This window comes from Cucurbita maxima, unplaced genomic scaffold (genome assembly GCF_002738345.1).
Source record: "Cucurbita maxima cultivar Rimu unplaced genomic scaffold, Cmax_1.0 Cma_Scf00022, whole genome shotgun sequence".
Taxonomy (NCBI): Eukaryota; Viridiplantae; Streptophyta; class Magnoliopsida; order Cucurbitales; family Cucurbitaceae; genus Cucurbita; species Cucurbita maxima.
In genome coordinates this window covers 2,703,865-2,719,561 of record NW_019272038.1, presented here as the reverse complement: position 1 = coordinate 2,719,561, position 15,697 = coordinate 2,703,865, and the positions used below count along the sequence as shown (strand labels likewise).

The window sequence follows — 15,697 nt, the reverse complement described above, 5'->3', positions numbered from 1 at the left end:
AACAACATAAAACTCAGAAATGCAAAAATTTAGAAACTGACGATATATACTCATAGAAGAAACCGAATAATTGGTAAACAAATGAGGATGTTAAATTCTGTTTACTCATTCCTCAAGGTGAGATCTTATTCAATTGCCATTAACTCCACGGTTAATTGGTTTTGAGAGAAGATGCACAATAAAACATTGAAGAACATACACTCAAACTAACGGAAGCTTGCAATTACAGCCAAACTTTCAAAGGTGCCAAATTTATGCTCTTTGCTCGACATATGACCCTGATAGACCAGAGGTTCCCAGCACAGAAACCTGTCATAAAACAAAAAAGAAGACATGGTAAACACAACCAAATGATCAATTTCATTTATTAAACGAACAAAAGCGTGCAACGATGTAATGAAATTTATGCTCTTTGCCAGATTACATATCGGAACTTGTGTACCTTTCCCCACTCAGATCCAAGGCCACTGCATCTCATTTTCAAGTGAATCATCTTTGTTCCCAACTCTGTTTCCACTTTCTTTTTCAGATAGTTTTCCTCAGGACCAAATGCATCCAAGTAGGAAGTATAGCGATCATGAACCGTCTGTAGTGCATTCTTAAGCTCATCGGACAAAGGCTTAACATCCTGCAGATGGACTCAGAAGTTTTAACTTGATAAAAAACGGGAGAAGAAAATAACTTAGGCCTCATTCAATAACCATTTTTAGTTTCTGTTTTTAAAATTTATGTTCGTTTCCTCTCAAATTCTTTCTAATAATTCTCACAATTTTAAAATAAACAATTTAATTTTGAGTCAAATTCCAAAATACTTTTTTTAAAAACTACTTTTTTGAGTTTTCAAAACTAAGATTTTTACAAAACAGATAACAAAAACAAAACAAAACAAAACAAAACAAAACAAAACTCATAGGTGGAAGTAGTGTCTATAAGTTTGATTTTCAAGAACTAAATGGTTTCAAATGGGGTTTGAATTTGATAAATCTATAATTTCCAATACCTCGCCGCTAAGACCAATGCTATCATCGATTTTCATTTTCAAGCTGGTAAGTATACCACCAAACTCCTCGGATGCTTCAGCTGCTCGGAAAACATTTTCCACAATTTCCTTTCCGGCCTCATCGTTGGTGCTTCCAGATAATGCTACCTTCACATCATAAACAACAGACTCAGGAAGATTATCCCAACTTGCGGCCATCAAATCCTTGAAAGCATTCTGAAGCTTGGAATCTTCAATTGTAGGCATATGAGCTACATCAACACTAAAAAATCTAGCGTGCCCTACGCCAGATAGATAGCCACAATCTGCCGAAATTTACCAGATGAAACATGAATATGATATCGTATCAAACATTATAATACTGAAAAAACAATTGAAGTGTCTATGTAGATTTTTCAGTCACTCTAGATAATCGTGGCAGGTTGGGGCAGTAAAATTTGTACAATGCACAATTGCTGCACAGAACATGTTGAAATTTTTAGCTTCTCCCATGGATCTTATCTTTTACGAATTAATCAAACTATATGTTTGCTATCAGGAATGATATTCAGTTTTGGAAAGGTAAATGACTTCTAAAACTCCACTTGATATTCCTTGCTCTCCATTACAAGATTGATTTTCTTGCAATTCTTACAAAGGCATTGCTTAAAATTTATATTTCACAACAAAATTATCTACAAATTGCAGACTGTGAAGGCTTCTCGCACAGTCGACTTCATGATAAATATTAATACAGTAAAGAATATAGCTATTTACTGTACAAATACAGCAAACAAAACTTTGAATTGAAAGAAATACATCTGCATGTACACTCGATGAAGGAAGAACCATCCACAAGTATATCAACAATCATTAAATAAGTTAAATAAAGAATAGTGCATAACTTCGTCAGAAACCCCACACTTCCGTGCAAAATCAATCCGGAGACATTTGAATCTATAAAAAAAAAAATTACGAGTACAACAAATTAAAAGGAGTACCATAAGAAACTCTCTGCGGAGAATCTGAGAAAGAAGAACGAGGCGACGATAGATGGGAGAAATTCCGAGCGGCCTGGTAGTGACTTTGCAATAAACTCCGGTGTCGGACGCCGGCGATGCTGTAAGATCCGGCGCGGACAGAACGCAATAGTGATCTAAGAACAACCATTTTCTCCATCGCTTTCGCTTTTTCCTCGGACTGCAAAATTGAAAGCCAACTTCGGAGGCTGGAGGAATGATGGAATGAATCGAAATGATGGGGGAAGAAAAAAACAAGAAGGGTAAATACGTAATTACACACATTACATTGACACCTGTCACTCTCACCTTCTACTTCATTTGTTTTTATTGTTGGGCCATTAGAAGCCCATGGCCCAATCCTCACATTTTGGATAATTTTTTGTTTTTTTATTTTCACAGTTCATTTATAGAATATGATATATTCTTTAATTTTTTTTATTTTCTTTATAGACTTTTAATTTTAATTTAAATTAATATTCCTAAATAAATTATAGATAAAATGTATTGAACAATATAAAGTTATTTTTAAATTTTAGGTTAGAGGTAATGTAAAATAATATAATTTAATTATATTATATCAAATGTTTTAATTCAAATATAATATAAATTTATTTTTAAATAATGAAAATTTTGAACTGAGAATTGTAGGGCTTTACCCCGAAGGGAGCCCTTCCAGAAATTCTCGAAGGCCTGAGCCAAACCCAGGCCTAAGAGGGGGTTTGGAAATAGTTTTCAACCAGCAATTGACGCGCCTCGGTTAGAACCTCACTAGCTGCGTCATTGCCCCAAGCGCAAAGATGGCTATTGCACAACACTTCGCTTCCCTTTTATAGCCCGACTGCAGAGTTGCACTTTCACGTTTTCCGATGTGGGATTCAAAAATTTAATGCAAAAGCTTTTTAAACAATTCGATAATTTAATTATTTTGTTTTTTAATAATTAATTTTCGGAATGTTTTCCTAATCATATCAAAAATATCAAATAAATGGTAATAATAATTTTAATTAAACTTGGTAAATAATATTATAATTTATATCTTTCATTCAAAAAATTCCTATAATTCATACCTATTTAATATAATTCAATTTTTCTTTTTTCTAAAATATTCATATTTGAATTGGGAATTTTTTTTTGAAAATTTCAGACTAATTGGCACACAACCTAACTCAACACGACGTTCAATTTTCAGACTTGTTAGGTTGGGTTGGGTTATACGAATGTTTTTTTTTTAATTATTTAAAAAACTCTTATTTATTCACCGTAAATATTATATTAATAACTGAAATTTCATAAGACTCAAATATCAAATATTCGCTGGTTATACTACATCATTAACATCAATTACAAACATCAAATAGAAAAAATAAGGTACGAGTTAATCCAATAAAAAAAAGTCAACCCACGAACTGACACAAATTATAAAATCGAAATATTGCATTTTTATTTTATACAAATAATAATAATAATAATAATGATTTAAAAAAATTAAATTTTAATTACTTAAATAAATTTCAAAATATTGCATTTTTATTTCTAAATTTTATTCCTAAAATTTGAATTTAGTTTACATTATATATTTTTAACATTTTACACCTTAGACCTTCAATTTTTACTAATTTTTCGTTTTATTTTATTTTATTTGTCATTTCTGTTAATTAGTTAATTTAAATATTTAGTTTCACTATATTCCATCACCCATAAAAATTAATTTAAAAAATTAGACAACCCTAAACCCTAAGTGGAGGACCAAAAAGATATTAAATTAAAAACTCAAAATTGAGGGGTAGAAATATAATAATTTAAAATTTAGGGTCCAAATAGATATTAAATTTTAAAACCGAGCAAAAATGTAACATTTTGAAACTTAAAAAGACCAAATGAAATCTAAACTCGAATTTGAAGCATCTATAAAAAAAGACCATGGATGTAATTTTTTTTACCTTGTAAGAGCTTGTTCATTAGTTTCAGCATCAGAAGCTTCAAAGACACCGGTTTCCAAATTAACTCTAGACACGGGTTTCTTCAACAAATTTTCACCAACCCTAACAAGATCATCCAAGTTCTTCTTCGTGGCTATGTCCACCGACGATACTACGCTGCTCAACATATCGTCCTATAATCACGACGGTTCACTCAAACATGACAATCCACCAAGATATCAAAACAAGAACAAGAATAAGAACAAAACCTGTATTCGAAGATAGTTGTTTTCGCAACGAAGGGCTTTGAACACGACCGAAAGATGAAGATCGACCATATCAGAACTTGCATGAGAAAACACGTCGATGATCGGCGTTGAACCGCTAGCAGTCAGCCATTGCAACAGCCCCCATTTGGCTGCTTTCTCTGCTGTGTACTTCATTTCATCTTTTGGACAGCCAGTCCCCAATGATATTACCACAAATCTTGAGTAATCCGTTGGTTTTATTGCGAAGAAATCAGGATTTCCTTTCAATGCCTCCTTCGTCACCTCACCCATAGCCAACAATGTCTGCATGCTTTTGAATTAGATTCTAATATCCACTGTTCATCGATAACAAGAATTTATCATATATATTTAGATTTATGAGATTTCATTTTCAATCTTAGAGTATTATTTCTAAAATTTTAAGCTACGGTCGGTTAGTACTCATTATGGTATTGATTAGTTATGAAACTTACTAAATTAGGGTTTCGGTTTTAAGTTAATATACATCGTGTTCAAGGCTTTAAAACGCGTCTGCTAAGAGAAGGTTTCCACACCCTTATAAAGGGTGGTTTGTTTTCCTCTCCAACCAATGTGAGACATCACACCTAACACCGTTGTTTCCTATGGAAATATTAAGGTATTAGGGGAAGGAATCAACTTTTCAAAGCTACCCTAAAACACGAACAAGCCACCAATCGTATCCCGATGTAAAACAAACAAAAAATCCTATTCTTAGTACGAAAGTTGCTTAATATGTTTCTTAAGCTTCCTTTTACATTTCGTGTGTTTAGATTTGCATGCTAGAGTCATTCGAGTAAATTTGATCAAGTTATTCTATAAAGTGATGCAAATCACGAGTATAAAAGTAAGTTTTCTTTACTTTTGATCTTAATCATCAAGATAATCAATTCCAAAACTTTCACTTGAGTTGATTCATTACTGTTTTAGGGTTCTAGAATATTTTAGATTTATTCAACGAGGTTGTTAGATCGAATTCTCGAGCGTTCCATATCAATAACTATATCCATACTGGATTATTTGCAGCAACACCGCCATCGACGAGGTTAAATTCCCGATCGTTACCATTGGCGATGTCTCGAGTTTTGAAGTGATGAGCAGGAAGATAAGTAGGTGCAGCTGAAGTTGAAATGCATATGTCGGCGACAGCCGCATTCAAACAAGGTTTGTTCTTGAGCTGAAAATGTCATCAAAAAATAATAATAATAATAACATTATGTTTGAGCTCTGTTAAAAGAACAGTACACAGAATGAAAGAAACCTCGTAGCTGGAGAAGATGGTCGGTTGAAGGAGCTTGATGTCGAACGTGGGGATAACAACGTTGGTTAATGTTTGCTGCAATTTTGTGTCGCCCAGCTTTTCCTTCAGGAGCTTGTGGAGATACTTTCCGTTGTATTTTGGACCCGATAGAGCCTTCATGATATTTATGAGTCTCGACCTACTTTCAAAGTTTCAATAATATCTTTAAATTAAAAAAAAAAAAAAACTTTAGAATTTTCAAAAAAAATTTAAAAATATTCTTATGGTTAGTTTTAAATGAACACCGTTAATACTTTGTTTAGAAAAGTATCCTTAAAACTTCAAATAATATATGAGCAGAATTATTAGTATCGGGTTTCAAAAATATTATGAACTTTATTAATACCTTTAATATTTTTTTTAACCGTTAGCATACCTTAAAATTGAAGGGGATATGATCTATGAAGAGTAGATAAACGTTTTTCATTATATATTAATGGTACGAATTTTTAATTTTGTCGTGTTATTTTTAAAATTTTAAGGGTATTTTTGAATTTTTTAAAAAGTTGAAGGATGTATGGAAACTTTTTACCGTTTAAAGTTATTTTTGAAACATTTTTAGGGTTGGATAGTATTTTTTAAAAATAAAGTATTACGGGTTACCTCCCGAACGAACGATAAGGATATTTTTAGAATAAAAGTATTTTCGATTCAAAATACCGTTTTTGTGGGAAGATCTTAGGACAATGATCGAGATAGAATTCTTTGATGTCTTTAGTTGAAAACAAGGGACGGTTGTTTTCATTTGGTGTGGTTAACATGGCTGTCACCAATCCACCTGTACTTGTTCCAGCAATCACATCGAAATAGTCTGCAATTCTTGCATCCTCACCGTCCAGTTTCTACATATTTAAAAATCAAATGATTATCAAACGTGACCTAGTAAATAAAACGAGTGAATAATGAGCATATCACTGTATCGATACCTGAAGTTCAGACTCCATAAAATTTAAGATGATTCCCGGGATAAGCCCTCGAATTCCACCTCCATCAATACTCAGCACGGTTATAAGGTTCCCAAAAGTCGGGGGCTGCAAGGAAACGTTGGTGGGATCCATGAATGAATAGAGAAAAGATGAAGGACTTGGATACAAATTTTTGGAGTATTATGTTGAGGTTATTTATAGAAATCTTTGAAACAAATTAAAAAGTCAACGGAGTTTGAACCAACTCATTTACATTCTTAATTGAAAATAATCACTTTTTTCTTTTCTTTTAAATATTTAATTAAAGTATGACGTCAAAAAAAATTAATATAAGAATAATTTATTAAAAGTTTGATATCTATATGATTTTTTATTTTCAATTTTTGAAAATTATGCCCCTTTTTCTTACAAATTTTTTATAATAATTTTATTTTGTATAAAAGAATATTTAATTTTTAATTTAATTTTAAAAATTAAAAACTATTTTAAAAAATTTTAAAATTTTCAAAATTATATATAAAAGTATTTTTTTTTAACATATACAGAATTTTCAACCCAAAGATAAAGTCTTAAAAAATTAGAAATAATTTAATGATTTGATTTTCGTAAAGGAAACAAATTCCAGCTGTCATTACTTGCATGTTGCATGGCCACGTAATATTTTTCAAGTATCTTAGTTATGTAAATCCTCATTTAAGAGACTGGAAAATGATATTTCTAATTAAATAAATAAATAAATAAATAAACTTATGGGCCAAGTTGGTTATTTAGAAAATTAAATTTTAGTTATTAATGTTTTAATTAAACCTTGTGGATGGCCAAAAACTTTGGTCCAATTATTTAAATATTCAAATCAATAAAATAATATATTGAATTTGAGATACAATTATACTATTTCTTGTAAATTTCTACGATTATATTTATTGAATTAAATAAAACTATGATAATCTTTTGGCTTGTTTACTAAATTGCCATTTTCATACATTAAAAAATAAAATCAAGAAATTGTCCCGAGTGTACCCCCCGTAGATATTATCCTCTTTGAAATTTCTCTTATGGACTTCTCATCGGGTTTATAAAGGGTGTTTCGTTCTCCTCCCCAATCGATGTGGGATATTACAATCCACCCCTCTTTAGAGTTCAACGTCCTCATTGGCACTCGTTCCTTTCTCCAATCGATGTGGAACCACCACAAAATTCACCCCCATTCGGGGCCAGCATCTTTGTTGGCACAGTTCTCTTCCCCAATTGATATGGGATATTACAATTCACCCCTCTTCAGGGCCCAACGTCCTCACTGGCACTCGTTCCTTTCTCCGATCAATGTGGGACTCCCACAAAATCCACCCCCTTCGTGGCCCAGTGTCCTTGTTGGCACACCGTCTCATGTCTACCCCCCTTCGGGGAACAGCCTCCTCGTTGGCACATCGCTTGGTGTCTGGCTCTAATACCATTTGTAACGACCCAAGCCCACCACTAGTAGATATTGTCCTTTTTGGGCTTTCCCTTCCGAGCTTCTCCTCAAGATTTTTAAAATGTATCTAGGGAAAGGTTTCCATACCCATAAAAGGTGTTTAGTTCTCCTCTCCAACCGATGTGGGATATCACATTTTGTCTTCTTCAGTTAATACAAATTTAATCGATATCGATGATTCAAAGTTTTTTTTTTTCTTTTTGATTTAGTTAACTTGTGAAAAATTCGAATCTTTAATATTTGGGTCGTTATTAAACTAAAACAGTAATAATAATAATAATAAATAATAGCTTAACAAAAAGCCGTCAGCTACTAACGTCATGAACAAAAACGAGCAGCCTTGACATGTTCTCTGTTTATTGTTTTGGTCAACTCTTATCCAATTGTGTTAATTGACGGTCAAACATTTTACAATATCACTCATTTTAACCATAAATATAGGAGATTTTATTTATTATTTTTTATTAAAAAAACTCCTATCGATAAAGATATCATCTTTTACTTGTATACGTTCACACAAGTTCCTAACAACAAACATCGATCTCTAACTCAAACCATTCTAAAGTTTGAACGGTTTATTTTGATCGAACAGTTTATTTTGATTGAAGTATTCTAAAGTTTGAGCAAGATTTTCAACTCACTATAAGATGTTTTCTTGTTACCGAATCGAAAGGAACATGTCTAAATAATTGGTTCTTTTTTGTCTCGGCTATTTACAACCTCGATATTAACTTGAGCGTCAGTGTGTAGGTGGCTTAGGTCACAATCACACTCTTTTAGCAACAGTATTGTATGACACTTTGTTCTAACTTAGTGAACAAGTCAATCATGATCTAAGTGAAAGGGCAAGACACTATTTCTTATTTACAAGCAGGTGGTGTGGAGTGGTCGAGAGGATCGACGAACTTGAGAGAGCAAGCCAGAATCTAAGGAAACGATAGGAACTTTGCTCGACCTAATCTTTAACCTTGAGTCACAGTTTGAGACAAAATGTATTTATAAAACATGAGCGAGGAAATGAATTGAAAACAGTCTAAAAGAAAGCACTTTAAATGTCAATTGTATTCAAAACTGGTAGGCAAGAGAGCTTACAACCCTGGTCAACGAAGGGTTGATAACTACTTGATCCCTATAATATATTATGAAGCATTTCATATTTGACAACAGTAATATATGAATTTACAGAAGTCATAATTTATAATAATAAAATGATACAACACGAAAAGCAGATAAAATTGGCAAGGGGGAGCCGCCTTTCATCCGACAGCCGTTTAGGAAAGCTACAATGAGAGAGACAGAGTACGACATGTCGTTTATTCCAAAAGGCAACCTTGTATAGCTAGATAAGATGGTTGGTTTATGAAGTTTTAATGTTTGAACCTTGGAACTACAACGTTGGTGAGTGTTTGGTTTAGCCTTGTATTTTGCCTTCTAATTTTTCATTTATTACAATTTTTTAAAAATTATTATTTAGGGTTATTAGCAACCGACTGTGACTCTTAGTTTTGTTCGCACGTGTGCAAAAAATTGAATTAGGGTTCTCATTTTAGGTCTTTCTCTTCGAAATCCAAGTTTCAGTGTTGTTTCCAACGAAAATATTGAAGGCAACTTTTCGGAACCGTCCTAGAACGCAAGCGAAAACCCATCGATGAGGGAAACCATTTTTCAATACTTTACAAAATAATCAACGAATTAGAGCATTCCTCACAATAATGTTAAAAAAATACCGACCGCTACCATGTTCTTTTTCCCTGTTTGGAGACCATGAGTGTCCTTACCATCAGAGATGGTCATTTAACCTATCGAAACTTGCCTCGAATAAAACAGGGAAGCTACGTTTAAACGGAAAATGAGAAGAGAATTTTTCTTATTAACTAAATAGAGACGAGACGATGATTATATTCTCCATTCTCATCTGAATAAACAAAATCTTTGAAACAAATACTTAAAATGATAATGATAATCGTCTAAAAAAAACTCGCTATGATGTAAAGAGTTGTGAAAAGTGGAAGTTCATCAATTGAATGGGCATCAATGAGCTCCATTTTCCAATTTGAAGCTTGCAGAATCTCTTCCATGAGGGGACCTTGCATGGCGGAGCCGCCGCTCATCGGACAGCCGCTTGGCGAATCTGCATAAGAAGAACCACCGGTTAGCAGTTAAAGCAGTTATTAAGTAGTTGAGGGTTTAGATTGTTGCCTTTTAAGGGCTTCTTCATTTGTTTCTGAATTTGAACCACAATGCTCAAAGATTCCGGTCTCCAAATTCACCCATGAAACCGGCTTCTTCAGTAACCCTTCTCCGATCTTCACAAGTTCGTTAAGATTCTTGTCTGTTGCCACATCTACTGAGGATACCTCGCTCTTCAACGTGTCATCCTGTCGGTTTGTAAATTAATGTTTATTTTTCTTTTTTTAAAAAAAATTAAAATTAATATCTATTTTATTAGGAATCACGACTCTCCACAATAGTATGATATTGACCACTTTGATTATAAGCTCATGGCTTTGCTTGGGGTCTTCCCTCCCAACAATCTTCCCCTCGAACAAATTACACTATAGAGCTTCTCCTAAAGCCTATGAAGCCCTCGAACAAAGTACACCCTTTGTTCAACACTTGAGTCACTTTTACTACACCTTCGAAGTTCACAACTTCTCCCCTTAATCGAGTCCAGACTCATTCTCTTGAGTATTTGAACAAAGTACACCATTTGTTCGACACTTGAGTCGCTTTCGACTATACCTTTGAGGCTCACAACTTTTTGGTTCAACACTTGAGGATTCTATTGACATGGCTAAGTTAAGGACATCACTCTGATATCAATGTTAGAAATCACAACTTTTCCAACAATCCTCCTCTCGAACAAAGTATTCCCCTTAATTGAGGCCTGACTCCTTCTCTAGAGTCATCGAACAAAATACACCTTTTGTTCAACAATTGAGTCACTTTTGATTACACCTTTGAGACTCACAACTTCTTTGTCCTACATTTGAGGATTCTATTAACATAACTAAGTTAAGGGCATGACTCTAATACCATGTTAGAAATCACAAGTCTTCAAAATTATATGATATTGTCCACTTTGAGCATAAGCTCTCGTGACTTTGCTTTGGGCTTTCCAAAAAGGCTCAAAACCTATCGATATGTATTTGTTACTTATAAAGAATTGATCGTTCCCTAAATTAGTCAATGTGTAACTCCCTCCCAATCATCCTCAAACACATTTTGTTTATATAATTGAACCTGAATGCGAAGATAGTTTTGTTGGCAACGGAGGGCTTGAAAGATGACTGAAAGATGAAGATCGACCATATCCGAGCTTGCTTGTGAAAACACGTCGATAATTGGGGTGGAGCCGCCGTTGGTTAGCCAGTCCAACATCCCCCACTCCGCCGCTTGCTCCGCCGTGTATTTCATTTCCGCCTTCGGAGCTCCGGTCCCTAACGATATCACCAAAAACCTCTTGTAGTCCATTGGCTTTATAGCATAAAAATCCGGACTTTCTTTTATCACCTCCTTCGTCACTTCCCCGATCGCCACCAACGTCTGATTACATTCAAAGTACACATTATAAAGCTATCAAATTTAGAATGAAATGAATATATGTTTCTTACTTACCGGATTGTTCGCAGCAACGCCGCCGTCAACCAGGTCGAATTCCCTCCTTTTTCCTCCGGCGACATCGCTCTCAGTTTTAAAGTGATGAGCCGGAAGATAAGTAGGAGCAGCCGACGTAGCTATGCAAATATCCGACAAGTATGCATCTAACGATGGATTCTTCTTCAACTGAAACATGGACCAAATAGTGTTCATATGACTTAAGAACTCGATCAACCTCGACTATCGACCTAACCCAAATCTTAAAAATTGGGTTGAGTTAGATTATTTTCGATTTGGGTTGAGTTTAGTTTTTGAAAAATCAAACATTTGACCCAGTTGCGGGTTGATATTTTTTAGGTCGGTTCAATCGAAAATAGTGTTATAACCCAACACAACCCTACTTTTAAAATTATTTGACGTTTGTAGCTCATATTAGTGATGCATTATGAGTTAGGAAGGTTTAACATTTCAACTTTATAAAATTTTATTCATTAACGTGTGTACTATAGATAAGTATGATTTTTTTAAAAATTTTAAAAAAGAATAACCCGACAATCTAAGTCAATCAAACCTAAAAAAATTATAAACTTCATTCGGGTTGTTCAGGTCACTAACTCAACTAATTAAGAAAGAAAAAAGCAACCTGATAAGTAGAAAATATGGTGGGTTGAAGGAGCTTGAGGTCAAACGTGGGAATGACCACATTAGTCAATGTTTGGTGCAATTTCGTGTCGCCCAACTTGTCCTTTACAAGCTTGTGGAGATATTCGCCGTGGTATTTCGGACCAGACAGCAATTTCAATATTTTGCCGACTGCCCATGTTCTGTGGCAGCATCATGTATCGAACAAATTATAAGGACTAAATTGAAAGAATTATATGGACTAAATTGAAATTAGGAAGAATAAAATGAACCTGTTTTGGGGAAAGATTTTGGGACTATGGTCGAGATAGAATTGTTTGATGTCTTTGGCAGAAAATAAGGGACGGTTGTTTTCATTTGGGGTAGATATCATGGCGGTTACAAGTCCTCCCGTGCTTGTCCCGGCGATCACATCGAAGTAATCTGCAATTCTTGCCTCTTCGCCATCTAATTTCTACAAAATCAACAAAGAGAATTATTTAATGATACATTAAAAATAGACAACATTTGACAATGTTTACGTATTGCTCGTCTCACTGTTTTAAAATGCGTTTTCTAGAGAGAGTTTGTCACATGCTTCGTTCTCCTCTCCAACTAATGTGGGATCTTAGATCCACCTCTTTAAGAACTCAGCGTCTTCACTAGCATTTGCAATAGTTCTATATCATTTGTAATAGTTCTAGCCCACCGTTAATAGATATTGTCCGTTTTAACCCGATATGTATCGTCGTTAGCCTCACGATTTTAAAACACAGTCTTCTAGGGAGAGGTTTCCATACCCTTTTAAGAAATGTTTCGTTCTCCTCTCCAACCAATGTGGGATCTTACAGTAACTTATCCTATTAGTTTTCTATGAACGTTATAACTAGACTATTAAAAAATTTATGACCCAATTTAACGAATTTGATAAACAGATAAGTCACGATCAAAGATCTCATTTTGAAAACACGAAATTTCACGAACTATCATGAGGTACATGTTACAAGTATATTCATAAATAAAACAACATAACAGTACCTGAAGTTCAGACTCGAGAAAATTCAAAATGACTCCGGGAATGATTCCTCTAATCCCACCTCCATCGATACTCAGGATTGTAATAAGGTCACCGAAAGTCGGGGGTTGAAATGGAACGGTTGCTTCCATGGCTAGTACAGAGTATTTGGGCATAGAGAAGAGAAGAAATTATGAGGTTTTTGTGTGAATTATTTGATGCTTGGGTGGGGCTATTTATACACATTCATCCCTTGAATCCTTCTTTGGATTTTTGGGTATTTTTTAGAAATTTCAAAAAGTTTTAATTTTCCACTTTGGTTGTTTTTTCAGTCATTCATAGGGCAAGAAAATCTTTTTTAATTTTTTTTTTTTTTTATCAATTTGAGCATAGTTCTGCCACTCGAGATATTATCACCTCAATCAAAATATTAAAAGTTTGAATTTTCTCTTCGTTATTATATTTTTCATACCCTCATCTTCGATATAAAAAAAATAAAAAAATCAAAATGGTATATAATAAGAAAATATTTATATCAAAATTTCTATTTTTAAAAAACATAGGTAAAAATATGATATTATTTTTACTCGGTTAAATAATTGGTTTATGAATTTACATAAAATTATAAAATTATAAATTTAGAGTTTACTTCCGAGTAGAATTCAAAACTATTTCCACTCCTCAATTGAATTTTAAAATTTTAAAAATTTTAAAGATTACTTAGAGGAAGTTGAAAATTTTATTAAATATAAAATTGAAAGTTTAGAAATTTATGATGTAAGATCACACGTTGATTGGAGAGAGGAATGAATCATTTGTTAGAAAGCGGGTAAAAACCGCTTCTTAACAGACAACAGACATGTGACCGAGAGGTCTAGAAGGAAAAACCCGAAAATTATATATATCGAAATTTATGGAGAAACAAAAAATGGTATTATCTTCGAGCAAAGAGTATGGACCAAATTCCAAGACATTAACTCCAAGTTTTGAACATCTTTACATACTTTTAATGCATTCTTCACCGATGAAAAAGTCCACATAATCCCGCCCGAACGTCACACCACATGAATATGAATGGAAAATTTATCGAACAATTAAAATATTGGGTTTAATTTTTTACTTTTCCTCAATTTGAGCATAGTTCAGTAGACGAAATATTAAATATCATTTTTACAAATATATAATTTAAAAAAAAAAATAGTTTCCACCAACTATTTAATACATTTTTCTATTATTCCTAATAATATGGTTCGGTAATAGATCGATTCTTCCAAAACACATCTTGTTCGTTCCTCTCGCAACAATTTGAGTGGCAACACGAGATTTAAACTTTCAGTCTCTTAGTTAAAAATTGATCTGTTTAAATCAATTGAATTATGCTCAAATTGACTCTTAAAAATAGAAAGTAGAGTCTATAAGAATGAGGAGCGGGAGTAAGTAAACGTAACAAAATTATTTTAAAATTAATTCAATTTTTTTTTCAATTTTCGAATCTTCTTTTTCGTTGATTTAGTCAACATATTATTTAAACAAAATGCATAAAATTAAAATTAAAAAATATATATTTGTAGTTTAATTTTTTTAGTCCAAAAGGGTAAATAAACGTCCACGATTAAATGTTCAAGCCACGCGAATTGACCGAGGATTTATGGGTCAACGCATGGAATTCAGTGGTCAGTTATGAATTAGTTTGATGAAATGACGTGGCCATTTGTCTTTTTGTTGGTCAATTGAGACCAAAATTTTCAATCTAGAAGGATTATTTTAAAATAAAATAAAATTATTTATTTAATCTCTAAAAATAATTACTTTTAATTATAATTACCTGCTCCCTAGAATTGGGACCAAAATTCCATTATATATTAGTGGAAGATTTAAAAATAAAAAGTTTACAATTCAATGCCTAAAATATATGGAATGTTCGTTAATGGAAGATGATTATATTATGACGATTGAATTAAAGTGCATGATGATATTAATTCAGGTTCATAATCTAAATTTTTGTATTAAAGTTTGGATATCAACTCGGGAGGTCATGTGATATATCGACTTTTTCTTTGAGATTTGTGTCGGTTTGAATTATCATAATATGTAAATTTTATTACTGATTCTTATTGGAATGACGTGATTTTAAAGTGATTGTTTTACAATCGAAAGAAAATGAACGAGTCGAGAAATTTGATTGATTTGGGATACTCTATTTTCACGTGGACTAATCAAAGATCGATTTGATGTAAAAAAAAATGTAAAACATGACCCGAAATCCAGTAATATTTCATAAACAATATCTAAAAACTAAGATTTGAATATTATAATATATTCTTTCACATTTAAAACCAATTATTTACAAAGTAAATCAAGAAATATATATATTATATATATAAAAATAAATAAAGTGAAGTGGAGTAATTTAGGCTAATTTAATTTCCATCCACAGCCTAATTTAGCTAACGCATCATTATCCGTCTAATTGGAGTTTCCTGTTAAACGAACCTGTGTGAGAAACTTGTTGTTGTTCTTTTTTTTGTTTTTTTGTTTTTTTTTTTTTTTTTTT

At 32.9% G+C, this 15,697-nt stretch overlaps 3 protein-coding genes and 1 non-coding gene across 5 annotated transcripts; all 4 read right to left on the bottom strand.

The window, feature by feature from the left end:
• Positions 1 to 32: 32 nt before the first annotated feature.
• Positions 33 to 2,232, bottom strand: LOC111495971 (succinate dehydrogenase subunit 5, mitochondrial-like). Its single transcript, XM_023146175.1, has 4 exons — positions 1,981 to 2,232; positions 1,001 to 1,305; positions 443 to 628; positions 33 to 309 (listed from the first exon to the last, which is right to left on the bottom strand). Exons 1-4 carry the CDS (start codon positions 2,156 to 2,158, stop codon positions 253 to 255), a joined length of 726 nt encoding a protein of 241 aa, XP_023001943.1. The 5' UTR covers positions 2,159 to 2,232; the 3' UTR covers positions 33 to 252.
• Positions 2,233 to 2,649: 417 nt separating this feature from the next.
• On the bottom strand, positions 2,650 to 2,800 carry LOC111496656. The gene has a single exon (XR_002720497.1). It is a non-coding gene; the product is annotated as a U4 spliceosomal RNA (small nuclear RNA).
• A 1,041-nt stretch (positions 2,801 to 3,841) lies between these two features.
• LOC111496599 (patatin-like protein 2) lies at positions 3,842 to 6,586 on the bottom strand. 2 transcript variants are annotated; one of them, XM_023147087.1, is made up of 6 exons: positions 6,434 to 6,586; positions 6,168 to 6,349; positions 5,469 to 5,649; positions 5,220 to 5,384; positions 4,190 to 4,492; positions 3,842 to 4,114 (listed from the first exon to the last, which is right to left on the bottom strand). In XM_023147087.1, the coding sequence occupies exons 1-6, from the start codon at positions 6,563 to 6,565 to the stop codon at positions 3,938 to 3,940; spliced, it is 1,140 nt and encodes a 379-aa protein (XP_023002855.1). In that variant the 5' UTR covers positions 6,566 to 6,586; the 3' UTR covers positions 3,842 to 3,937. The 2 variants fall into 2 exon arrangements, with proteins under 2 accessions (XP_023002855.1, XP_023002856.1); XM_023147088.1 differs by having other exon boundaries at positions 3,843 to 4,114; positions 5,469 to 5,646.
• A 3,310-nt stretch (positions 6,587 to 9,896) lies between these two features.
• Positions 9,897 to 13,295, bottom strand: LOC111496598 (patatin-like protein 2). The gene is made up of 7 exons (XM_023147085.1): positions 13,167 to 13,295; positions 12,422 to 12,603; positions 12,151 to 12,331; positions 11,526 to 11,693; positions 11,151 to 11,453; positions 10,107 to 10,285; positions 9,897 to 10,038 (listed from the first exon to the last, which is right to left on the bottom strand). The coding sequence occupies exons 1-7, from the start codon at positions 13,293 to 13,295 to the stop codon at positions 9,939 to 9,941; spliced, it is 1,242 nt and encodes a 413-aa protein (XP_023002853.1). The 3' UTR covers positions 9,897 to 9,938.
• Positions 13,296 to 15,697: the final 2,402 nt, after the last annotated feature.

Excerpts from the sequence above, each read along its gene's own strand:
- LOC111495971 (XM_023146175.1), bottom strand. The coding sequence starts at position 2,158 with ATGGAGAAAATGGTTGTTCTTAGATCACTATTGCGTTCTGTCCGCGCC. Across the intron at positions 629-1,000 it reads GCATTGGTCTTAGCGGCGAG|GATGTTAAGCCTTTGTCCGA; the intron begins GTATTGGAAATT and ends GTCCATCTGCAG. Across the intron at positions 310-442 it reads TTGGATCTGAGTGGGGAAAG|GTTTCTGTGCTGGGAACCTC; the intron begins GTACACAAGTTC and ends GTTTTATGACAG.
- LOC111496599 (XM_023147087.1), bottom strand. The coding sequence starts at position 6,565 with ATGGATCCCACCAACGTTTCCTTGCAGCCCCCGACTTTTGGGAACCTT. Across the intron at positions 6,350-6,433 it reads TTATGGAGTCTGAACTTCAG|AAACTGGACGGTGAGGATGC; the intron begins GTATCGATACAG and ends TTAAATATGTAG. Across the intron at positions 4,115-4,189 it reads ACAACTATCTTCGAATACAG|GACGATATGTTGAGCAGCGT; the intron begins GTTTTGTTCTTA and ends TCGTGATTATAG.
- LOC111496598 (XM_023147085.1), bottom strand. The coding sequence starts at position 13,295 with ATGGAAGCAACCGTTCCATTTCAACCCCCGACTTTCGGTGACCTTATT. Across the intron at positions 11,694-12,150 it reads CCATATTTTCTACTTATCAG|TTGAAGAAGAATCCATCGTT; the intron begins GTTGCTTTTTTC and ends TCCATGTTTCAG. Across the intron at positions 11,454-11,525 it reads GCGTTGCTGCGAACAATCCG|ACGTTGGTGGCGATCGGGGA; the intron begins GTAAGTAAGAAA and ends GAATGTAATCAG.